Consider the following 26,232-nt stretch of genomic DNA (forward strand, 5'->3'; position numbering starts at 1 on the left):
ATTCCCAAGAATCCTAGCATCTAAATCAGATCTTAACTGTTTAAGCTCAATCGGAGCACAAAACATGGTCAAAACGTCAATTTTATCACAACTGCATATCATAGATGGAAATTCGAATTTCTCCCGAAACTTTGCCCTTTTCCTTCCATTTTTCCTTCTGTTTTTCTCACCTATTATGCACGACTTTTATAGCCTAAGAGGCACAAAAAAACCCTAATCTCATTAAGATTATTTTAGGTCCACGAGATAAAAATATTAGTGAAAAAGATTAGACCATCCTTTTAAAAATACTCAACCATTACTGTATCGTTCTCCAACTAGGATGGAAGCCCAACCCAACAGTTGCCATCTATGTGGATAATGAGTATGGAAGGAATGGAATATTTGCATTAGGTTATGAGCTTGGGAAGAAAATGTTAAAAATTTCCTTTAAATTTCCGTTGCCTACTGATTTTGACACTGACAGTATAACAGGTGTGCTGAATAAGTTCAAATTGCTTGGAACCCGTGTTTATGTTGTTCATGTCAATCCAGACCCAAAATTGAGAATCTTTAACATTGCCCAAAAACTTTCGGCTAGAAATTGTGTGTGACTTGGAACGGATTGGCTTTCTGCTACACTAGATACACCCTCCCCAGTGGATCATACTTCATTGAAAATCCTTGAAGGTGTATTTTGGTTCCATCAACATGCTCCAAAAACCACCTAGAAAAAGGCCCTTGTGTCTCGATGGAGAAAGATGAAAGATGCAGCAGGATGGGATCATGGGAAAGTAAATTCTGAATTGAATGTTTATGGATTTTATGCATATGATACAGTACGGGCAGTTGCGTATGCAATTAATAAATTTCTGAATGCGCACAACAACATAAGATTTTCTTTGAGTGGCAAGCTACAAGATGCAAAGGGATCTAATATACAGCTTGGAAATCTCAAAGTTTTTGATGGCGGCAAACTTCTAGTCAAGATATACAGCTTGTAAGAATTTGCGAGCAAGTTAAATATGTAAATAATTGTCTAAATCGATCAAAACCAATCACACAAAAGAAATATGCTATTTAGCGGATAAAAAGCATACTTCTGCTAGATTATAATTGAAGTGAACATGTTAGGTCCAAAGGCTTTAACTCTGTTGCTGTCTTTTTCTTTTTCGTTAGAACTCTTTTTACTGTTATTGGGCCGACTTTGTTATTGGTTTTTGTGCCCTCATTATAATTTAGAATATCAGGTGTTTGATACGGCTGTTGGAGACATTGCAATTGTGACAAACCCCACAAAGGATTGTTGGTTTTACCCAGCCTTTTATTGCGACAGGTCTAGTCATAGTGGCTCTCATCAGCAGCTCAAAGTCAGGCGCTTGGGTGTTTCTCAAACCATTCACAGTAGAGATGTGGTCTGTCACTGCAGCTGCCTCTATGGTTATGGCAGTGGTTATCTGGATTCTTGAACATCGTGTTAACGATGATTTCTGGGGTTCTCCTAGGAGACAGCTCATAACAATGTTCATGTAAGCATCATTGATCATTGATATTTGAAAGCTCATTTCTGTTTCCATATTGTTTGTATTAAAATTTTTCTATACATTATAGGAAGTTTAGGGGCTCTACAACCTACAACTGTACATCTGATTATGTTTAAGACTTGAGCCCAGTCCCTATAGACCACATGTCACCCATGAATAACTTGATTGCCCTGCATTCTGTTTGTGCAGGTTCAGCTTCTCAACTCTGTTCAAGGCAAATCATAAGAGAAGAGTGCACTTACAATAATGAGGAAAGATTACTTGAGCTTAAGAAAACAGTTCTTTTATTAGAGCATAATACATCACATTCGAATAAAGGGAAAGTGTCCATTATTGAAGAAGGATGATTTTCTTTCTTCTGCTATTTACATTTTTGTTTGCCGAGTTGTACAGAGGGACAATGATATATTTTTCCTTTTATATTGTTAGAATATTCCTTTTGTAATGGTATATAAATGATTGAGTGTACAGTTTTGAGAAAATAAGATCAAAAAATATTTTCTCTCCATTTTCTAGGCATTTTCTTCTCTGCATTCTCTATTCTTCATTTTGTTGCATGGTATTAGAGCCCCCTTGATCCAAACTTCTCGCCATGGCTAACAAAAGGTTTCTCAAATTTTCAGATCCTTTCAACCCATTTCACATTGGCAACGGTGACAATCCCGTTGCTGTCTTAGTTTTAGATCTCTTGACTGCTGACAATTATGTCAGTTGGTCTCGAGTTGTAAGTCGTGCCCTTTGAGCCAAGAACAAGCTTAGTTTCATCAATGGGACCACTTTCAAACCTCAAGATGCCATTGATCCAATTTTTGAAGCATGGGAATGCTGCAATGATTTAGTCGTCTCCTGGCTTCAAAATTCTGTAAGTTCTTTTATTAAATCCAGTCTTGTCTTGGCCGATGATTCTCGCACTCTCTGGCTTGAACATCAGGACCGTTTTACTCAACAAAATAGTTCTTGCATATTTCAATTCAAATGGGATCTTGCTAGCCTCTCTCAAGGTCAGGATTCCATTAGCACTTATTTTGGCCGCTTAAAAATTTTATGGGATGAATTGGCTATCTACGACCCCATGCCTGTTTGTGATTGTGGCAAGTTGAAGATCTTAAATGATTGATACGATTGTGATTGTGTCATATAGTTTTTAATGGGTTCATCTAATTCTTATTTCCCTTCCACAGATCAGATTATACAATCATGATTGAGTTTTTAATGGGATTATGATTCTTATTGAGTTTTAAGGCAAGGTTTTCCCAGCATCAGTAAAAACACTTGGTTATCTAATGTAGAAGTCTGAATCAATAGCAAAGCCGTATGTAAAATACCTGAATCGCAGCGGAATATCGCAACTGATTTGCCTAACAACCTCCGTGGAAGAAAACTATAAAAGCTTTCTTATCCGTCCACCCCTTGTCCGCCCAAGGCTCGAGTGGTGATGCCGAAGACAGTAAATGAGCGATCAGAAACTGATTCTGATTATTATTTTCTCCATTAGGCTCTATGTCTAATTATAGGTATCACAAAAATACAGATAGACATGGCTTTATCGGAATTTGAATCTCATTCAAATTATAATTACTTATCCCATTATTGTTAAAATTCAAATGTTAATGAATTTGAAACAAATTCAAATTCATAACATTTATCTATATCACTAGGGAACTTATCCCAATGTAACCGTAATTCTAACAATCTCCCACTCGGGTACATGGGATAATGCTCAACTCATCTCCTCATACAGGACGTCAAAGGGTGCGACCTTGATGACAACGATAAGAGTACTATATCAAACAACCACCAATGCCAACATAGTACTGCTGCAAAAAGAAATAAACGAGGGCAATGCCATCTATGCCTTAGATAATAAATAACACATCTATCAAATGCTTCCAATCTCTCAAGAGTAACTCTGGACAGCATTTGATCATCAATCGAAGTTCTTGCACTCATGATCATCACGCAGATGATCGTCCGGACTATGAGTTGCAAAACTTACATGATGTGGTATAAATTATCTTTCCCAAAATTCGAAACAATCCATCTCTTGGTTCAACCACTTGCCCAGACATGGCCCGCCTAGCTGCTTTCTTGCTAGCCAATTGGGTGACATGCTAAAGTAGTGTAATTGAACCTCAACTTCATAAACAATTTTAGGTCAAAAGGCATATGTGAATAGGGTCCCACGCGATGACAGAGAGAGAACAATCTTGGCACTTCCCTATAGCGGTCGTACAAGCGCATGCTGTATGATGTGTATGCTACGGTGGAGCTCCCACTAATCGGGGATGTCACACTCAAAACACTGTATAGATGTCGGCCCAGTCACAACATAGGCACTAGCCTGAGTCACTCAACTTATGAGTACTCACATCCTGCTTTTCTCGGGCTTAATATGGAATTCAGAATATATCCATATTCGACTTCTTCAAATAAGTCTCATCTTAGCCGTACTAAGGCGACAATAACAACCTTGTATACCCCTCATGTATCAAGGCACTTACACTGACCACATAAGTCCAAGAGTAAGTTGTCTCATCCTACACACCACATAGGTGTCAGGGCGATCGTCCGCGTGAGTGGACCGATCCAAGCCTAGTGACATTCACGAACATGTGCAATTATTTTCATGTTTTCCATATCAACAACACAATGTCATATAATGAAAACAGAAAGAAGATAACAAATATCCATCAAAATAAATCAAAATGAATGTCATAAACAGTGAACAAATGTAGAACTCAAATTCTACGTAATCCCATATGCCTCACATGGGATTCAAATACATTCCTGCTAAGTGGCTTTGTCAATGGGTCAGCCAACATTTCAGTGCTAGGAATATAACTTAAAATCACTTCTTTGTCCCTGATCAATCCTCTAATGTAGTGATATCTTCTTCTTATGTGCTTTCCTCTATCATGGAATTTGGGGTCATGTGCGAACTGCATCGCAGCTGTGTTGTCGATCCAAATTTCGACAGGTTCATTAGCCTGAGCTGTTACCCCAAGCTCTCGAAGGAAAGCACTAAGCCAGGAGGATGCATGTCTTCCAGCTTCTGAGCTAGCCACATACTCTGCTTCCATGGTTGACTGAGCAACACAATCTTGCTTCTTGCTTCGCCAAGAAATTGAGCCTCCACCAAGAGTGAAAACATATGCTGATGTGGAGACACTATCATCTTTATCTCCGCCAAAATCAGCATCAGTGTAACCATGTACTTTCATATCTCCACCTTGGAAAGTTAGAGCATAATCATAAGTACCACGTAGATACCTCATGATTCTCTTTACAACTCTCCAATGTATCTCACCAGGATTACTTTGGTATCTGCTTACTAGCCCAACGGCGAAACAGATATCAGGACGAGTACACTTCATAAGGTACATGAGACTCACAACAGCACTAGCGTATGGTTTCTTTTCCATTAGTTTCCTTTCTTCCTCTGTTTTAGGGCACTGACTAGTACTCAAGGTGCAACCCTTATCAACCAGAGTATCAACAGGTTTTGAGTTATCCATATTAAATCATTCAAGGATCTTACGAAGGTAAGTCTCTTGAGACAAACTCAAAAGCCTCCTTGAGCGATCCCTCGAGATCTTAACTCTAAGGATATAACTCGCTTCCCCTAAATCCTTCATCTCAAAGACAGAGGATAGCCATTCCTTAATGATGTTGATCATCTCCAAGTTGTTTCCCACCAATAAGATGTCATCCACATATAAGGACAAAATCAAGAACCCATCTTTTGTTCGTTGGATATACACACAATGGTCTTCCTCCATCATGGTCAAACCAATAGAGGTGACGGCTTCATGAAACCGTAGATACCATTGTCTAGACGACTGCTTGAGACCATATATGGATCGTTTGAGACGGCACACTTTGCCCTCTTGCCCTTCAGTAACAAAACCGATGGGTTGATCCATATATATCTCCTCGTCTAGTTCTCCATTGAGAAATGCTGTCTTGACATCCATCTGGTGTAGCTCAAGATCTAAATGAGCGACAATGGCTAGAATCATGCGAATAGAGTCAAATCTCACCACAGGAGAAAATGTCTCTAAGAAATCTACACCCTCCATTTGGGTGTAACCCTTCGCGACCAATCTGGCTTTATACTTGTCAATCGATCCATCAACTCGGCGTTTGATTTTCAAGACCCACTTGTTACCAATCGCCTTTCTATTTGGTGGAAGATCAACAAGTTCCCACACCTTGTTCTTATCCATCGAGTCCATTTCCTCTTTCATAGCGATCAACCATTGATCTCGGTTTGGGGAGGTTAAGACTTCTTCATAAGAAGTCGGCTCACTGTCATCCGACATGGCACACATAAGTACCCTTCCCTGAATATCATCGAAATGACGGCGAGGGATTAGCCCACACTGGCTACGTCGAATTACTTGAGTCTCCGAAGTACTGTCTATGGGTTCACTCCCACTAACTGCAAGAATTCTCCCACTGACAAAAGGCACTTCCTCTTGTAACTCATACAATTGGGAGTCCTTATTAACCTCACCAATTCTTGGGAACTCATCCTCAAGAAACTCTACATCCTGAGATTCTGTCTCAGTCAAACCCCCACTAGGATGTTCACCATACATGACGTATCCTTTTGATCCTGCAGGATACCGAATGAACACTTTCTTGCTAGCTCTTGGTCCAAGTTTTCCATACTTGTGAGACGTGCTATGAACATATCCAACTGATCCCCAAGGCCACAAATGATCTAAGTTTGGACTTCTACCAGTCCATAACTCATAAGGGGTAGAAGGCACGAACTTGCTTGGAACACGATTAAGAATGTAGGCTGCAGTCAACAATGCATCTCCCCAGAAATTAATCGGGAGATTCGCCTGCACCAACATCGATCTAACCATTTCCAACAAAGTCATATTCCGGCGTTTTGCAACACTATTTTGTTGCGGAGTGCCAGGAATGGTTAGGTGTCGAACTATACATTTTTCCTCACATAGGCTTCTAAACTGATCAGAAAGATATTCACGGCCTCTATCGGTTCGAAGAGTTTTTAAGCTCTTATCCATCTGATTTTCAACCTCATGCACAAAGCGTCTGAAGCAATCTAAAGCTTCTGACTAATGAGAAATCAGATACACGTAACCGAAACGTGAATAATCGTCTATGAAGGTAATAAAGTATGATACACCATGACGTGCCCTTGTATTCATAGGACCGCATATGTCAGAGTGTACTAACTCCAAAGGGCAAGATGCACGGGAAGCCTTACCAAAAGGTTTCCTCTTGGCCTTACCAGCTAGGCAAGGTTCGCACACAGTGAGTCTCACTTTACTGAGAGATCCCAATAGACCTTCTCTCGCTAGCCTTGCCATCCTTTCTTGACCCACATGGCCACATAAATCACAATCAACATTTATGTTAGAAGAAGTAGAAGAAACTAAAGCAATAGAATGGTTATCAAAAACATGATCCAAATTAAGTTTGAAAAAATCATCTACTAAGAAACCACCTCCAAAGAATGTATCATCCATAGATGTTCACGCCAGTGTCACGGAAAAGAAAAGAATAACCTTGTCCTAATAAACATGCTACTGATAATAGATTACACCGGACTCCAGGAGCATACATAACGTCCTTCAGGAGTAGAATCTTGCCATTCTTCATCTTGAGCTGGAAAGAACCAACTCCAAGAATTTCTTCTTGTGTGCCATTCCCAAGCGTGACGTACTGAGTTCCCACTGGCACCCGGTGGTAATCCACAAACCCTTCTTTCTCAACACTTATGTGTCGTGTTGCTCCTGTATCCACAATCCACTCAGGACGTGAGTATGCAACTAATGCATGTGAGCAAACATGAATCAAAGGGGAATAAGAAGAGAAATATATCTTCTTCAGCTCTGGACAATCTCGAGCGAAGTGACCATTCTTCTTACAATTATAGCATTTCAATTTGGACAGGTCTTTCTTTCCACGTGTCCCTCTTTTGGCCTTCTTGTTCTTGCCAATATTAGGTGCAGGCCCTGATGCCTTCGATCCTTGTCTCTTACGTTTAGGCTCGAAGCCCTCACGTCTGTCGACCTTGGCTACAAAAGCCGCCGCACGGTTCGCTTCAACGTGCTCCGCCTCAAGCTCCAAGTGACGTGAAATATCATTAAAAGTTTTGATGTTTTCACTGTGTGTCATAAGGAGCTTCATCTGAGACCACTCAGGGTCAGGCAAGGATCTGATCACCCCTAGGAGTTGCTGCTCATCAGTAAGCGCTACTCCCGCACTCTGAAGATCTCTGATAAGTGAACCCATCACTCTCAAATGCTCAGCCATGTTGTGCCTCGGGTCTTTGACATACTGTTGAAATTTTAATTGTAAAGCACGAAGCTTTGTTGCAGATGTCTGACCAAAAGTGATCTTCAACTTTTGCCACATTTCTATGGCTGTCTGGCAAGACTCAAACTGGCCCATGAGATCGGCCCGCATGCTAACAAGCATCGCAAGACGAGCATAATGGTCCCTCTTAAGCCATTTGTCATAGGCTCGCTGTGTCACCAAGGAAACATTTTCCCCTTGCGGCACGGGATGTGAAGTCTCCAATACGTCCCATACTTTCTCCATCTGAAGTAGATACTGAATCTGCTTCTCCCATGTGGAGTAGTTGGACCCATCCAACTTATCTGTCCTGGTCATGCTTCCAGCAACTGAACTGGTGGCCATTGATCACTGAATCAAGGACAACAAAAGACATTCAATGCACATGTTCAAAGCAAACAATTAAATCAAACATTTAGCTATGCACTTCAGGATCAACAGATCGCCAGGCTTCAAAGTCATCACCTTTAATGCACAACTAATATGTTATGACTTAATTGTTTATGTAGAACTAATCCACAATATCCAACAATATATTAGAACCCACACAAGGCCCAAGATCGGTACTAAACCAAAATTAATTATCAATAAGCAAATAAAACTAAATATTTGCAGACAATAGATAATTAATTAAGTTAGCAAAAAAAAAATGCCACATCACATGTATTTATAATTTTAGACTCAAAATTAAACTCATTAATTTATGGTCTAAAAGAATAAATCAAACAATTATCATGACAATATTAAAACATATAATAAAAGTCATGAAAACAATTTTATTAATTACAAAAATTAATATTCCAGAATTAAATATTCCTAAAATAATTCTGATTGATTTTTATTTTTAATTCAAAAATGGATTTATTATTTAAGTTAAAACTTTAGGCACAAAATTAAACTAATTAATTAATAGCCCAAAGCATAATCCAAATGATTAAATAAAAAACCCAATAGAATGCCCAAAACAAAATTGAGGCCCAAAAGATTTTAAATTAAAATCTGGTCCATGTTTTAATAAAACAATTAGTCCAACTCCAGATCCAATTATGTTAAAACAAGTAGCCCTATCCAAGGCCCATTTCAATTGAAACAAATCCAATTACTTAGATATTATCTTGGATCTTTAAATGGGGTAGGCTAAACGGATTCGGATCAGACCCAGCACTCAACTGGGTCTTCATCTTCTTCCTTAACACAAAGTTAGGGTTTTGCAGGGCAACCATGCGCCGCCGCCGCCGCTGGCTTCTTCCTCCAACGCCGTCGATCGCCCCTTCACCATCTCCGTTTGATGCCGCAGGCCGCGAAGACCGACGACCGACCGGTGGCTCGCAACAGCCACCATCAGTCTTTTAGCATTCCCGAAAATAGAAGAAGTCGCGGTCATGGTGGACTGATCAAGCCATGGCCGCCATCTTCCTTCCATTAATGGCGGCTATGGAGGCAGCCGTTCGACGACTCACGTCGAACCCATGACGAAGAGGAGAAAACAGAGGCATCGGCCATGAAGGAGCTTCCACAGCAGCGATCCAAGAATCGGCCATGGCCGATTTCAGCTTCCGCCTGCATGGTTCTCCCACTGGTCGAGACTTACACAACCCCTAGGGATGGCTTCAGCCATCGCGAGGACGACCCTCGCTTGATGCCTCTCTGGATTCGACACCAAAACATCGCCCACGAACCGCGACATACGCGGGTCTGGTTACTGCCATGGCGAGAAGACCGAGCGGCAAGACCACTTAAGATCGAGCCACTGGCCGCGACGAACACGGCCGCTGCAGATGGCGCCTCAGCCATCGCGAGGACGATCAACGAGCAGCACGCCCAGCGGCTGTGACAAACACGGCCACCGGTGACTGTCTTAGCCATGGCTAAATCGCAGAGCAAACAAACAGACCGACCAAAATAATAATCACACAGAATAAATTTTACGCGTAAAATATCACAAGATATAAAAAAAGACCCATGAATATAAATGGTCAATCACAATGGTGTAGACAAATTAACAATGGCTCTGATACCACTGTGGAAGTCTGAATCAATAGCAAAGCGGTATGTAAAATACCTGAATCACAGCAGAATATCACAATTGATTTGCTTAACAACCTCCGTGTAAAAAAACTATAAAAGTTTTCTTATCCGTCCACCCCTTGTCCGCCCAAGGTTCGAGTGGTGATGCCGAAGATAGTATATGAGCGATCAGAAACTGATTCTGATTATTATTTTCTCCATTAGGCTCTATGTCTATTTATAGGTATCACAAAAATACAGATAGATGTGGCTTTATCAGAATTTGAATCTCATTCAAATTCTAATTACTTATCCCATTATTGTTAAAATTCAAATGTTAATGAATTTAAAACAAATTCAAATTCATAATATTTATCTATATCACTAGGGAACTTATCCCAATGTAACCGTAATTCTATCATCTAAATTTTTTAGCAATGAAAATTAAACACGAGAAAATTTTATCTTGTGATAACTGCTTCGGTTTTTCACATTTGCTTTTTGTATTCATAATCTTTTTGAATACTCTTCACTAGAATTTCTCATTCCTTTCAACAAAAATTTTAGATTCCATTAGGATCTATGGCATTTCAGACCAAAATCTAAGCAGTTTCTTTTCCCAACTTGATTTCACAGAGGAACAGACCGTAAGCACACTTGGAAGGATGGTAATGGTGGTCTGGCTTTTCCTTTTGTTGGTGATCACATCAAGTTACACAGCAAGCCTGACTTCAATCCTTACAGTCCAGCGGCTTTCATCATCCATCACATGAATTGACAACCTAATTGCCGGAAGCTGGCCTATTGGCTATCAAGTGGGCTTGTTTGCTTATAGCTATTTAACAGAGAGTCTTAACATACCTGGATCAAGTGGGCTTGTTGGCTCCCTGAAGAATACGAGAAAGCACTTCAGCTAGGACCAAGCAGAGGAGGAGTGCCAGCTATTGTGGATGAACTTCCATATGTCGAATTATTTCTGTCAAAGCAGACGGATTATGGTATTGTCGGCCGGGCAGCCATTCACAAGAGTGGGTGGGGATTTGTAAGTATTCTCGTTTATAATTAGATTAAGCAGATGCACATTTACATGATTTCTTTCACACAATTAACTATCCAAAGTCGCTTTGTGGAACATTTAGTTTAGATTATACGTCATTCATTCATCGGTAAGCAAATGTACATTACACTATATCAACAAATTGATGTTGGTCGTTGAGGTCTTCTCTTTATGTTTAGAAGGAGAAAAATTAACAGATTTCATGGCATATGCCATTTTGAAGTGATGATATTATCATTGACAGAATTTCCACACTAAATGGCTTCATGTAATGCAACATAACCAGGTTTTTCAGAAAGACTCAGCCCCCTCGTCCTCTGCGCAATCAAGTGCCCGCTTTTCGATGTCGTTCATAACTTCTTCGACTCCATTGACGAGAAGAAGCCATCAAGAAGATGTTTACTCAACGCGACGATGTTCAACCTCAGATGAGTGGATCAGGAATTTGAAAGCACTCACAAAGAATGTCCAATCGCGGTTAATGCACCTAGAACTCTAGTTTTTGTTCTATATATTGACAATATTACTTCATTAATTACCAAGTGTCTGTGGATGGCATGTTGATATCTTTTTGGGAAGACATATGTATATGGTTTATTAATCTAATGAGTAGCTTTGACTTCATTGGCGTGTTGCAGCGGTGACAAGATGAGGCCTCCCCCAGTTCCACCCTGATGATCGAAGCTTTCTTCTTCTTGTTCTTCTTCGACAGTGACCGCAGCCCGGGAACATCGTGACTGCCGGCGGGAGTTGGAGTTTGAATTGCATTAAAGGGTGAGAAGAAGTTGAGCGGCTCAATGCACTTCAGGAGCTAGAAAATCTTCCCTTGAAATACCTAGAAGGAATGGAGCCAGTTGGTTATACACACGTGAAGTGGAGCTTTGATTTTCTAGAAGTTAAAAGAGGATGTAAAGCTGCCAAAGTGGGCAAGGGCAGCAACCGTGGGTGGAAAGTAGATCATCATGATATTCAAGAATGGCCAGAGAATGATGCCGTCAGGATCTCACCACAAATATATATAAGGAAAGATGTCATTGATCCTCAATAAAATCCTCAATAAAATTGATGTGGTTCCAGGCATCATTCTCTGGCCATTCTTGAAGGACACCTCATAACACTTAATGTCTCTAATTTTTGCAATTGTGGGAGCATATTTGAGAGTAACACATTTATCAGATTATGACATTGAGTTACTTCGACATTCTTCAGTTGAGAAAAAGATGCATTGTTTGATCTTTCTAAGGATTGGATTGTTTGCTTGTTCCAAATAGCTTTTATTGGTAACTCATTAATTTCCAAATCCTCTAAGAGGGGAAAAGAAACCTGTCATATAAAATTTAATATTAGACCATACACTTTTATATTTTAGTTTTTAATTTTATTATTATCAACACGCAACAATTATTTAAAAAGTAGAAAGTAATAGTTAGCTTGACAACACAAATAGAAAAAAATATTTTCTTAAAAGATAAAATTAGAATTGGAGTATTCATACTTATCATTAAATAAATGTGATATTTCAAACTTGGACTGATAAAAGCTTTTGAGATCTGGCAAGTTCAGAAGAATCAATTTTTTTAATTTGCAGAACTTAATCATACCATCATCGGTCACTCCATCTCCCCTTGCCTCTGACACTAACGATGTCAAAGAACGACAGATCCAAACATTTAATGTCTCCAATTTTTGCAATTGTGAGAGCATATTTGAGGAAAACACATTTACCAGATTATAACATTGAGATACTTTCACATTCTTCAGTTGAGAGAAAGATGCATTGTTTGATTATTCTAAGGATTGGATCATTTGCTTGTTCCAAATTGCTTTCACTGGTAATTCATTAATTTCCAAATCCTCTAAGAGGGGAAAAGAAACCTGTCATATAAAATTTAATATTAGGCCATACACTTTTATATCTTAGTTTTTGGTTTTACTATTATCAACACGCCACAATTATTTAAAAGACATAAAATAGTAGTTAGCTTGACAACACAAATAGGAAGAAATATTTTCTTAAATGATAAAATCAGAAAGTGGTAGTTAACTTGTTCTAGCTTTATTTTGTTAAATGATAAAAAATATTTTTATGAATAAAATTATTTTTTTTGTGACATTTTATCAAAAAATATCTTAGAGAAAATATTTTAAATAAAAAAAATAGATAGCATATTAAGATTTAATACATACCTCTTCATTAAAGATAGAATCTCCTGGTGTAGTCCAATTTGACGGGTTTCCCTCAATTGTTGTCTTCTGCATTTTGAGGCAAAAGCTTCTAAATTGTGGAAGTTCTTTCAAATGCATCTTTCTCAACCGACTGAAAATAATTGCCTCATCAGTAACGACTTCCTCTTCATGATAATGATCTCCTACTCCAATTATTTGTTCCATTTTGCTACAATCTTGTACTTTTAGTGTTTGGAGTTGTTGGAGTGTTCTGGCAGAGGATGGGGAAAAGAGATATTTACTACTATTACATTTAGATATTTTTAAATAGGTTAATTTTCTAAAAATAAAAGATCTCCCGTCACTTAGTGTAAAGTGTCGTTGTGGCTTGCCAGGTAGATATCTCATGTCTTGAATATTAGACAACCTCAACTCTTCAACTTTGTCCATCAAGAGATGAAACTCATCTATATGGTGAATACCATCAATTTCCAAAACATTTGGGGATCGATTACTATTACTATAACTGCCGCCTATAAATATGGCAAAATTACTCAATTTCTTAAATAAGTTGGGGCATTCTTGCATCATAATCGAGACAAAGATTTCAGCTCAGCAATGCTCGCATTGCTCATTCCCCCATCATATATAGTAGTAGTATCCCATTCCTTAAAGTCGTATGCAACATACAACTCTTCTAGATTGATCAATTTGGATATCACACCCATTGGAATCACCTTTAGTCTTCTGCACTCTCTCATATCCAAGGACCGCAAATGAGTCAATTCTTCAATCTCTTGTGGCAACTCCTCTATCATAGATCCCTTAAAGTTAAGTATCTCAATGTGATTCTTCTTATCACATTGTAGACATCGAATTGTAGACGGGCCTCCTAATAATTGGCAATTGTTTAGCTCTAACATTCGAAGATGATTCAACTCCAAAACTAGTGATGGGAGGTCCACCATCATGTCTTCCAGAGCTAAAACTCTTGCCTCCTCCATGCCTGGAAATAAATCGTTTGGAATTTTAAGTGAAGATTTTCCACGCTTCAACGCAAGGGTATGCATTAGTGGACAATGGAACACATCACAAGGAAAATGAATGTTGTCATCATTGATCATTGCTGTGTAATGTTTCCAGGCATTATTCTTTGGCCAATCTTGACCACCGCTGTGTCCTGCTTGCTTCTCCTTTGTGATAGAAATTGCAAGGTCACGAATAACGTCATGCATTTTAACAAAATTCCTTTGTGCTCCATTTAGCAACAAGCATGACTTTTTCAGCTTATTAACCATTATTTGTACTTTAATTCTTGCAACTTCCAGCGTAACCACCTCTCTTCCAAGGAACCCCGAGGCAAAGCTCCGTCTGACCAACTCATCAATAGAAATCTCAGCATCTTCATCGAACAAAGAGCAGAGCAAGAAGCACGACTGTGCACCCTCGTCTTTTAGAAATTCATAGCTCCACTTCAAGGGGGTATAACCCTGTGGTTCAACTCCTTCAATGTATTTTAGGCGGGACTTCTCTAATTTGTGAAGTGCAGATTGCCACTCATTATTTTCCTCGCCCTTTAATGCAGCTCCAACTGCAACTATAGCAATAGGCAGACCTGCACATTTCTTGCATACCTCTTTCGCTGTCGATTCATCAACTCCAAAATCTCCGGTCACCTTCGTAAACAGCTCCCACGCTTCTTCCTCCTTCAAGTAATCAATGGAAAAAACTGAAGGACCGACCTCCATCCTTTTGAAAACCTCTTCTCTACGCGAGGTTAGCAAAATTTTGCAACCTTTGTCGCCAAGGCCCGACTTAGGAATTCCAATTTTTTTCAAGTCTAGGTCTTGCCAAAGGTCATCCAATGTTACCAGTATCTTTCTTTCCCCGTTTAACAATGCCTTTCGTAGCTCATCTGCTCTTCCTAACTCATTTGTTTGTTTAAACTTGAGATCCAATTGGGTTGCAATATCTTCTTGTAGTTTTGAGGTGTTTGGATCTTTAGACACAGCTGCAATCACAATCTTATCAAAAATGCATAGTTTCTTAGCTTCTTTGGCAACCTCTTTCACCATTGTCGTCTTCCCAGCTCCACCAGGCCCATGGACCCCAATCATGTCAACGTTAGAATCCTTCAAAGCATTCTTGATGTCGTCAACAACTGAAGCTCTTGAGCTAAACATGGTGTAATACTGAGAAGAATCAAATTGCGTCTCCCATTGGAAAGGTGCATCGCGTGCCACTGGCGACTTCTCTAGTCTGTCACCGTCACTTATCAGTTCACTGACGTCCAACTTCCTCTTGTGAGCTTCCATACCCCTCTTGTGACGCCACATTAAGTTGGGACACATGCAGCCCGGAAAACACTTGAAAGATTCTTCGTCTTCTTGTTGGTGCAGGAAGTTGGCCATGTCTCCTTCCTTCTGCTCTACATTCTCTAGCCAACTGGAGACGTTAGGTTCAATGACTTTCCCATACTTTGTCTCCATGTCCACCATTCCCTGGATTCTGTCCTTTGTTTCACGGAGCCTCTTATTTTCTTGTTCGAGTAGCTGGACATGGTTCTTGTATTGAATCACATAATCCCCTTGGCTAATCACGCCATCTGCGAGAAAACTGAGAATCTTCCCCGCACATGAATCCATGATGTTTTTCAAAATCAAATTCATCCCGTCCTGTGAAATGAGATTTCAAAGAGGTAGCTATATATATGTGTGTGTGTGTCTGGAGATTAAGAAGAAGGAGAAAATCCAAACAATATTCTTCTTTCTTTCTTTATTCTATCTAGGTTGGTACCATTCGAACTCATATCTTGATTCAACTGGCAAAGAAAATAAAAGAAAGAGAGAAAGAGAATTAAGGAACAGATGAATACCTCGTCTGAAGCAGCTGGAGAGACAGAAGAGAGAGGTGAGTAGGTCTTCTTGTAAAGTAAAAATTAAAGGGAAAATAGAGAAAAGAGAATAAGAAGAAGAAGAAGAAACGGAGTAGTTGGTGCTGATGGTGTGTTTGAGATGTATGTACCTAATCTTCTTCAACCAAAGCTTTTGGATCTCAGATCCACCACAGCATGCAGATGCAGGGGAGACGACGGAGCTCCAATCCAGAGGAAAGAAAGATGCTGTAATTATTAATTATATATTTTACAGATGCTTCCTTCCGCGTTTCGCAATAATAAAGATGCTTCATTCCGCGTGGACTTCCGCACAATCGGGAATGCAACTTTCTACGTTGGCAATGACAAAGATGGTGCAAAGTGTTGGGGTTGGCGAATAGTTCGGGAGCCTTATTTCTCATATTGGGTATGCTCACGTGAGCTCAGGGGAATTGAAATGTTACCCAACTAAATGTGACCCCTACACGTTAGATACGGGAGTTTAGGGGTAGCGCCCCCGACACGAGTGTCCCGCTGCCCGGTCAATGGGCGGGGGTTCGAGGGCAGCGCCCCCGACGGGAGTTTCGCTGGCCCGTATGGTTGAACTTAAGAGTTTTTTATATTGTTTTATGTCCATTTTTGAGGCATATATATTTTTGCTTCTTTTATTCAATTGTAAGTTGTTGAATCTGCTGTAACCGAAAAATATAGTAAAAAACTCTTTGCAGGACGTAGCCCTAAACTTCGGATGAACCTGGATAATCTCGTGTGTTTCTCTTATTTTTTTTGATTTTTTGTGTGATCGTCTGACTCGGTTGCGATAAATTCCTTCACAAAGGACACTCGAAATTATTATTAAAATTCATTATTGGTGCAAAGGACACTCGGAAAGTTACCTTCCGCATTTTGCAATAGTAAAGATGCGTGTGAATGCTTTGATCGAATAGGAATTTATTTTGATTGCATCGATAGCGACGGTGACAGGCAACCTGCCAAAATTAAAGTAAAACATGCATCAATTAAAGTTATGATATAAAAATTTAAAAATATTATCACGTAAAGCTTAATAGATTTAAAAGTATATTAAGTAATATTAATTATATATTTTATACTTAAAAAAATTATTTAACAATATTAACATAAATTTATGATGAAAGTAAAATAAAACTCATCAAATATTTAAATTAAACATAACTATCCATATATAAATAAATGATAGGTAGTATTTAAATAAAATTAAAAAATAAATCTTTATAATTTGTTAGAGCAAGCTAAATATTGTGACCATTTCAAGAGTGTTATTGTTAGTTCAAGGGTTTTGGATATCTCTCATTATTAGTGTGCCCCTTGATGCCCTATTTTTTATCCCACTAATCTTTATTATTTTAGATATTTTAAAAAAATATTTATTTTGAAATGATTTTTGGATTAAAGGTTGATTTTTCTAAAAGTGTCTTGATTGGCATCGATGTGGATTGGTCTTAGTTGTTTTTGAAGATTGAGTTATTTCAACGGTCAATTTGCTAAGAGCTCATAAGACAATCGTTGAAAGCTCGCTAGGAGCTTTATCGGAAGCTCGTCACGTGCTTGCTTTATGAGTTTCGCACTTTGGTGGTGTATGAAATTTCTTTGACGTGGTCGCCTACACTATTCTGAGTTCCGGGCGATTAGGCCGACCCATTAAATTGAGTTTGGCCCATAAGAAGTGATACGAGAATAACGTGTAACAAGTTACAAAAGTGCTAAGATTGGTTAAGATATTAACCATTAGATAGGATTCTTCTCCTATTTTCATAACTAAACCTTGTGATATATGTTTCTTTTATTATTATTTTAATCCAAAAGGTGAAATCGCTCACCCCGAGCGCCCCCCACACCCGGCCTAACAGAACGTGAGAAAATGTTAATTATAGTGACCCAACCGAGCACAGTGGCTAGACCCGGGCTCACCGCACACAAGGAACCCCCTCACTTTGAAGAGAGGTACCCTCACACTGCCGCTTGCGAGACTCGATCCTTAGTCTTGATCTAAAATTCACTACGAAAGACACTTTGTGCCTCCCTTCTTGACCAACTGGGCATGGAGCATTGGTTCAACTTTTACTTGGATACTGTTGAGATAACTTATTTTAAATCCAGAGTCGTTAAAACACTGACAATAATTCATATATGGTCATGGAAGCCTATTGTCATAAATTTTAATTCAAAGTTCTATTAATTGTTGTTTATTAGATGACATTGTAGACATTCATGTTTAATTTAAGGGTTAATAATGAAAATAATCTAATTTTTCTTTTGCTAATTTTTAATTTTATTTAATCATTTTAATTTTAGCAATTAGATTCAAAATGGCTCAATTAGGCATAATTTTATTCAAAATATAAAATAGATTTAAAAAGAATATGTTCATGCTGAATTGTCATGTGTCATATAATAATAATAATATTTATGAGACATATATATACGTATAAAAAATATATATATATATCTTGCTGCATATAATCTCTTTATTTATTTTTATTTATTTTTACAATTTACATTTTTTCTTTTTTTATATATTTTTTTACTTACCCCTAGAGCTAAAGATATTTTGAGAATAATATTGAGAATTAATACTTACCCTGGAGGAAAGATCATTTTCTTTCATCCAGAGATAATCCTCTGCATAGCATAAGATCATTTTTTTATAACATTTAAGAATAATTATTTTAAAAGAACTCAGAGTAATTGAGATTAACTTAACATACCATCTTCATAAGATTTAAGAGAATGTGTTTATCCCAAGTTTATTCAGACTCGAGTTGCCTACTAGATTTTGATCATAATCTTGATTGAAGTAGGAATCTCAATTTTGATTGGTTTGCTTGTGAGTTTGCAAAAACTCAAGGTCAAACGAAGCCTAATTACTAGTGAGTCAATTTCTTAATGTCATCAAACATATAAATTATTCTTAAAACAAAAATAATCACACATACACAACAGGCAAGACAATAATTTATGGTAGATTACTTAATATAAAATGATCCAAAAAAGTAAATATATAAAAATATTAAGGTAAAATTGTCAACAAAAATTAAAACTTCACGTGGAATGCTTTTCAATAAAATTTGTATGTGCCCATTTTATAGTAAAATAAAAATATTTTATATCAAAATATAAAAATAACTTACATAGAAATTTTTTTATAGAATATATAATGATATAAATATGTCGCTAAGCAAAAAATGATACATGAAAACTGAAAAATAACACAATAAAGAATAAAAATGAAGCTCCGTTCTCTCGATTCACAAATTATGACAATACATTTTATTTGAAGTTAGAATTTAAAGAACAAAAATGAGACAACACAATATACTTTATTTGAAGTCGGAATTCAAATCATAAAACTAGAACACCTTACGGGTGGCTCAGTGATAACAGGGAGTCAACATGCCTAAAGTCTTAAGATTCAAAATTTTTAGAAAACACTATAAGAAGATTATAAAATTGAAGACTAGCCATACAAACTTCATGATATTTCAAGTTAATAAAAAAAAAAATCATAAAACTGGGACATTTTTTGGAATTTATTTAATTTTTTTCTTTTTCTCACTCGTGTGATGTGGTGGGTTAAATTTTTTATTAGTTTATTAAATATTAAATGTAATTAATTAATAAAAAAATACACAGGCTAAATATTTCATCCTTTACCTCTCTTCACGTGGCTTGTTGGTTCTACTTTCTGTCTCTTTTCTCTCTGCTCACATCCTTTTCTCTCTGCTCACATCCTGTCCTCCTCTCACATGGGTTGTCTGTCCTGCTCTCTCTCTCCCATCTCATCACTTGCTTTTCTCTCTCCATGGTAGACAGATGGCCTATATCAACTTTCTGCGTTGGCATTAATGACAAAGATGGGATGTTAACTTTATGCGGGAATGCAATTAAATTTCTTCTGATTGATGGAATGAAAGTAATGTTAATAATTGAATAATATGAACGCCACTGAGCCAAAATCTGAGGATGCAATTGCGAAAAATTCACTCGGCTCTTTATCAGTCTTGTTTCTAGTCAATTTTTTTGTTATGTTTCAAATTGCTAAGAAATTGTTCTTTATACTTCTTATCTCAATAACTTTCTCTCGTAGATATAAAATTGAAAAAGCGACTACGAGCAACAATAAAAGTGGCTATCAACGACGACGGCAACAAATAATAGTAGAGTTTTGACAGTAGAACGACAGCCAAAAATGAGAGATCAGAGTCGAATGACGAGGAAGAGGGTGTAGATGAAAAGGATGAGGAGATTTTCAAATGAGTGGGTGGAGACTGAAATTTTTAGAAAATAGGTTTGTGGGATTTTAATATATTTTTTATTTATTAATGTATTGAATGATTAATATTGTGTATTTAGTTATTGATTTAAATATAAAATTATTAATTTTGTATATGTGAATTTAATTATTAATTTTATTTATGCATATATCTGATTATTTTGTGTATTTAGTTATTAATTTGTATATTTTATTATTAATTTTGTGTATATATAAAAATTATAAAAAATAAAATAAATAGAATTAAAATTAATTAAAATAAATAAATAAAATAAGAAATGAAATAAAAAAAAATACAGTTAGAATAAGTATAATTTTTTAGATAAAATAAAAATAAGGAGTGAATTATTTATAATATAATAAAAAATGAGGTAAGGAGATAGGTTAAAAATGACCTAAAAATTCGTTGTTAATTATATATTTTTTTATTAAAAAAATTAAAAAATCATATATTACTATTTTTTTAGTATTTTTTTAATAAAAATATAATATATAATTAATAATATTATTATTAATTATAATTTTTAATATTAATCTAATAATTATCGATTATGTATTCATTATTGGTGTATTGGTGTAGTGACAGTAACGTTAATAATTTATTATCGTTGCAAAGGACAACCGGAAAGCTACCTTTCACGTTTTGCAATAGTAAGGATGCTTGTCTGTTCTACTTTTTGTCCCATGGCTTGCTTTTATCTCTCATCAGATCCTGTTCTCTGCTCATGTGATTTGTTTGTTCTGTTCTCTCTCTCTCATCTGTCCTTTCTTTTTCTTTATCCGACGTATAATTGAGTCCTTGCAGACCCTATCTATTTGAGTAGTTTGGGGTAATTTAATTTGATGTTTTTATATTAATTAAAATAAAAAATAAAAAATAAGATTTAAAACATATTTTATATTATATTTATTAAATTTATTTAATAATTCTTATTTAGATAAATTTATTTTTTTCATGTAAATTTATCTTAAGTTTTATAAATAAGAAAAAATGATTTATATATTTTCAATACATTTTAAAAAATTTAATAAATAGTATGATGAAAATTTTAAAATATTTTTTTAATTTTATATTGATAATTTTATATTTTAATTTAAAAATATTCTAATATTATACTGATATAATTTTATCTTATTTAATTTAATAAATGTATAAATATAAAATATAATATATTCAAGAACAGATGAATAGCTCTTCTTAAATGAGAAGAAGCAGCTGGAGACCGGAAAAGAGAGGGGAGTAGCCTTTGTGTGAAGTGAAAATTAAAGGAAAAATAAGTAGAAGAGAATAATATAGAATCATGCTAAATATATAATTTTTTTTTATATTATAAATTATATAAGGGGTATTATATTAAAATATTCTTCGCATCACATGCAACTCAATATATTCTATGAAATTTTTTTTATTATTATTAATACATCTTTATATAATTTATGATATAAACAAAAGTTTATCAATAACATTTTTCAATTGGAGAAACTGAGCAGGCAAGCAGAGGGCTATCAACATTGAATCAAAGTCACTTTGGCTGAGAAGACAGAAATGACTTTGGCCCGTTTTGACAGAGATGACTTTGTGACAAATTAAGATGACTCAGAGATGACCTTTCGTTGTTACAGAGATGACTTTGGCCGTGCAAAGGACAATCAGAAGGAAAGCTACCTTACAATATAAAGATGCGCGTGAATGCAATGATGGGCCTGACTTGTAATTGCAAAGTGGGGCAAGGCGTGAAATTGGAAAGCTGACTTCTGCAGTGCAAAGGACCATCATCGAAAATGCAACTTTCCGCGTTGGCAATGACAAAGCGAAGATGGGCTATCAGTGATTGAATCAATAATTATTATTAAAACTATTTTTCTTTATAATTCATTATTGGTGCGAAGGACAATCGAAAAGTTTTTACCTTCAGGGTTTTGCAATGGTAAAGATGCGCGTGAATGCGACGGTGACAAAGGCTACCAATCAAAATTAAAGTAAAATATATATTAATTAAAGTTATGATATAAAAATTTAAAAATATTATCACATAAAGTTTAATATTATTATTATTATATTATAATAATATTTATAAGTACCACATTTATACATAAATAAAAAAATATAACTTATTATATATAATTTATTTATTTATTTTATTTATATATATATATCTAAACCTTATAAATATTATTATTATATGATACTTAATATATCAAGTCAATAAACTCATTCCATCTAAATAAATTTTACATATTAAATAAAATTACACTTAATTAAATTAATTTGAGTCTCATTATTAAAATTTAAAAATTAAATAAAATAATAAATTTATAAAAAAATTAAATTATTTTCATGATTACCCCTTAATTTAAACAAATAGTACAACCTTCATATATTCATAAACCCTGCTCCCTACCGTATATTCAAAAAATTAAATTATGTCCAAAATGGGTTCATTACATACATTTTTAAAGTGTTTACTAACATATATATATATATATATATGCTATGCATGAGAGAGTGAGCGCTTTTATTGAAAGATTAGTCTGCATAGCGTTGATTAAAATAAATTAAATTAAATTAAAATATTTTTTTAATTAATATATAAAATAATTAAGATAAAATTAGAAAATATTTTTATTATTGCTAAAATACAATAATTAAAATTTGTGATGTGAGGTCCACTCGAGCTTGTTGTCGGGTGAGATTAGGTTGCCGTAAAAGATGTCACCTCAAGGGAATTTGTCGCTAGGAATGCTTGCCGCAAGGATTAGCCACTAGTTCTTGTCACAAACTTTCGCCACTAACTCTTATCACAAGCTTTCGCCATTAGCTCTTGCCACAAGCTCTCGCCACAAGTTTCGCCATAAGTTTCGCCACAAGCTTTATCATTAGTTTCGTCACAAGCTTCGCCACAAGGTTTCGCCATAAACTTTGCCACTAGCTTCGCCACTAACTTCGCCACAAGGATTTGCTACAAGGTTTCGCCACAAACTTCGCCACTAGCTTCACCACAAGCTTCGCCCCTAGTTTCGCCCCTAGCTTCACCACAAAGTTTTGCCACAAGTTTCGCCACTATCTTTGCCGCTAAGTTCACCGCAAAACTTTGCCTTCGTAGCTAGGTTTGCCGCAGGACTTTGCCCTCACTGCTAGGTTCGCCACAAGACTTTGCCCTCCCTGCTAGGTTCGCCGTAAGACTTTGCCCTCGCCGCAAGATTTTGACCTTGTTGATGCTCAAAAAATAGGTTAGAGGGCTCGTGGGAATCTTCCCCCGCGAAGACCCTCCGATGCCAAAGTCAGTCTCGGATCCCAATGATTGTTCACGAAAATAGTAAAAGTGTATTCAAAGTGTCTCGATTTTACCGAAATTGGAAGTCCTCATTAATATCTTGTAGCTGAATATTTATAGGGCATGATTCTCAAGGGTGGCTGGTGTTGACATGTGGCGTTTGATAGATGAGAACAACTTCAACGAAGAAGGGGGATCACCATGAACCTGCCGCGAGGCAACTTGCGGTAGGGTGCCGCGAGGCTGGCCCTCAGCCAACAAATGGCCGCAAGGCTGGCAGCCTTGCGGCCAGCTTCTGGGCCACAAGGCTTAGCCTTGCGGCCAACCAATAAGAGGCCGCAAGGCTGCCAGCCGTGCGGCCAGCCAATAAGCGGCCGCAAGGCATGAGCCTTGCGGCCTGCCATTAAGCGGCCGCAAGGCATCAGCTTTGCGGCTTGCCTCTGTGGGGCCGCGGCCCTCGCGACAAGCTGCTGCGAGGCTGGCCTCGCGGCTAGCCCATGCCGCGAGGCCCATCCTCGCGGCAGGCTGCCGCGATGCTGGCGGTAATTTGCCACTAGTCTTTTCTTTTTATCATTATTTTTTGATTTTTTATCCCTTCATTTTTTCATGGCACTACAATTGCCCCCCACTCTTCTATTTTATCTTTAGACAAAATTAAAGAGTAGAATATCAGTTAAAGAATCAGGTCTAGCACCTGAATTCAATCAAAGGTTCTAGGATACCCGAAGATCTTACCTTGACCCGGGCTGAAGTACCAAATTATCTCTGGGCAACCATACCCCTGATAGATAGACTTCACTGTGGAATTCTTACCGGTGTCCGAGCTTGTTGGGAGGTCTAGGCGCCGGATCAACTAAGGAGTTGGGTCTAGCTCGGGAGCATAGCACCTGACTCAGTTAATGGATCCCGATGAGCCTACGGGCACAGTCTTCGGAGCATCCGGCGATCCTATGACAGATTATAGCGCTCTGGCTATTATGTTCTCCATTTCCGGCTTTCAGGGTTAGCCTATTTCAGGGAATCTGGGTTTGGCTAGTGATCCAGTACGGGATTTCTACCAGACATCCGAGTTTGTCGGGAGACCTAGGCACCGGATTAACCAAGGAGTCGGGCCTAACTAAAAAGGCATAGCACCAAACTCAAACAAGGGATCCGGGTGAGTCTACGGGCATAGTCATCGGATGTTCTGGTAATCCCGGGCTGACTCGTGGTCATAGGCACCAGATTGCAACTGGATGACTCAACTCCGATAAGTGGGGTCATGGTAGAATTATCATAGGGTTGTTGTCTTTTTGTGCCTTTCTTGGGCCAGTCTACCTCAGGGGATCTGGGTTTGGCCAGTTGCCCGGTGCGGGATTCCTACTAGGCATCCGAGTTTGCCGGGAGACCTAGACTCCAGATCAACCAAGGAGTTGGGTCTAGCCGAAAAGGCATAGCACCGAACTCAAACGAGGGATCCGGGTGAGTCTGAGGGCATAGGCATCAGATCCTCTAGTGATCTCGGGCCAGCTCATGGTCATCGGCACCAGATTACCACTAGGCAACCTGACCTTCGGGAGCGATCTTATGATGGAGCTATCAGGTGATTACTTGACTTCTTTTTCGCCTTCCTAGGGCCAGTCTACCTCAGGGAATCTGGGTTTGGCCAGTGGTCCAGCACGAGATTCCTACCAGACATCCGAGTTTGCCGGGAGACCTAGGCGCCAGATCAGCCAAGGAGTTGGGTCTAGCCGAAAAGGCATAGCACCGAACTCAAACAAGGGATCTGGGTGAGTCTGCGGGCATAGGCATCGGATCCTCTAGTGATCCCGGGTTAGCTCGTGGTCATCGGCACCAGATTGCCATTAGGCGACTTGACCTATTGGAAGCGAGTTGTGCTTGAGCCGCCATACCTACATGATACATACAAATAATCTGGGCTTATGCAGATTTTACGTGATTCGGCTTATAGTTTTGCCTACTCCACGGGAATACATGGGATATATTCTTTTATTTATCGGGGGATGTTATTACAATGAAAAATTTAAAGACAATCCTGGTCTCTAATCGGGTCGAGGAACGCTTCTGACAATAGGTTTGACTCTATGTCTCGTGCTTCGTCCTTTCCCCTGGGGCTAAAATCGGGAAGTACCTCTCGAGGTGCGTGGTGTTCCAAGCTTTTCCTATCGCCTCACTTTATGGTGTTGGTAGTGTGTATCTGTTGGTGTCTCCCATCTTCTGGATTTTGTAAGGTCCTCCGCACTTCGGGCTGGGTTTCCCTTCCTCTTCTATCACCTTCCCCTGCATCCAAAATTTCCATTTGGGTGACAAACTGTTCTTCTCGGTCGAACAACTCAGTCATTGAATTTGGCTCAGAGAAGGCTAAGGATCTTCTAAGCGGGGTGTAGGTAGTTCTGTTTAGTAGGGCTGACACTGCTAACCCGAGTGGGAGATCCCTTACTTCCTGCATTGTGGCTCCGAATCGCTCGATGTATTGCTTCAGGGATTCATTTGACTTTTGTTGTAAGCTCATTAGATATATTGCATTCTTCTTCTTTGGGAGATAGACAGAGAATGCATTTAAGAATTCTTTCTTCAGCTATTCGAATGATCGTATATGCCCTGCTGGTAATTCGGTGAACCACTGTTGAGCTTGTCTTGTAAGGGAGAGTGGGAAAGCCATGCACCTCGTGACCTCA

At 37.8% G+C, this 26,232-nt stretch overlaps 1 protein-coding gene and 1 pseudogene across 4 annotated transcripts; one reads left to right on the forward strand and one right to left on the reverse strand.

Annotated features, from left to right (window-relative positions):
* The first annotated feature begins 740 nt into the window (after positions 1 to 740).
* LOC127791723 (glutamate receptor 3.1-like) lies at positions 741 to 11,425 on the forward strand (annotated as a pseudogene).
* Positions 11,137 to 16,241, reverse strand: LOC127791418 (disease resistance protein At4g27190-like). Of its 4 annotated transcripts, none has more exons than XM_052321289.1 (4): positions 16,117 to 16,241; positions 15,968 to 16,015; positions 13,114 to 15,767; positions 11,137 to 11,761 (listed from the first exon to the last, which is right to left on the reverse strand). In XM_052321289.1, the coding sequence occupies exon 3, from the start codon at positions 15,759 to 15,761 to the stop codon at positions 13,680 to 13,682; it is 2,082 nt and encodes a 693-aa protein (XP_052177249.1). In that variant the 5' UTR covers positions 15,762 to 15,767; positions 15,968 to 16,015; positions 16,117 to 16,241; the 3' UTR covers positions 11,137 to 11,761; positions 13,114 to 13,679. The 4 variants fall into 4 exon arrangements, 3 of the variants coding, with proteins under 3 accessions (XP_052177249.1, XP_052177248.1, XP_052177250.1); XM_052321288.1 differs by lacking the exon at positions 11,137 to 11,761 and adding an exon at positions 12,424 to 12,801; XM_052321290.1 differs by lacking the exon at positions 11,137 to 11,761 and adding an exon at positions 12,424 to 12,801 and having other exon boundaries at positions 15,968 to 15,981; positions 16,117 to 16,224.
* Between the last annotated feature and the right edge of the window lie 9,991 nt (positions 16,242 to 26,232).

This window comes from Diospyros lotus, chromosome 15, assembly GCF_014633365.1.
Source record: "Diospyros lotus cultivar Yz01 chromosome 15, ASM1463336v1, whole genome shotgun sequence".
Classification (NCBI taxonomy): domain Eukaryota; kingdom Viridiplantae; phylum Streptophyta; class Magnoliopsida; order Ericales; family Ebenaceae; genus Diospyros; species Diospyros lotus.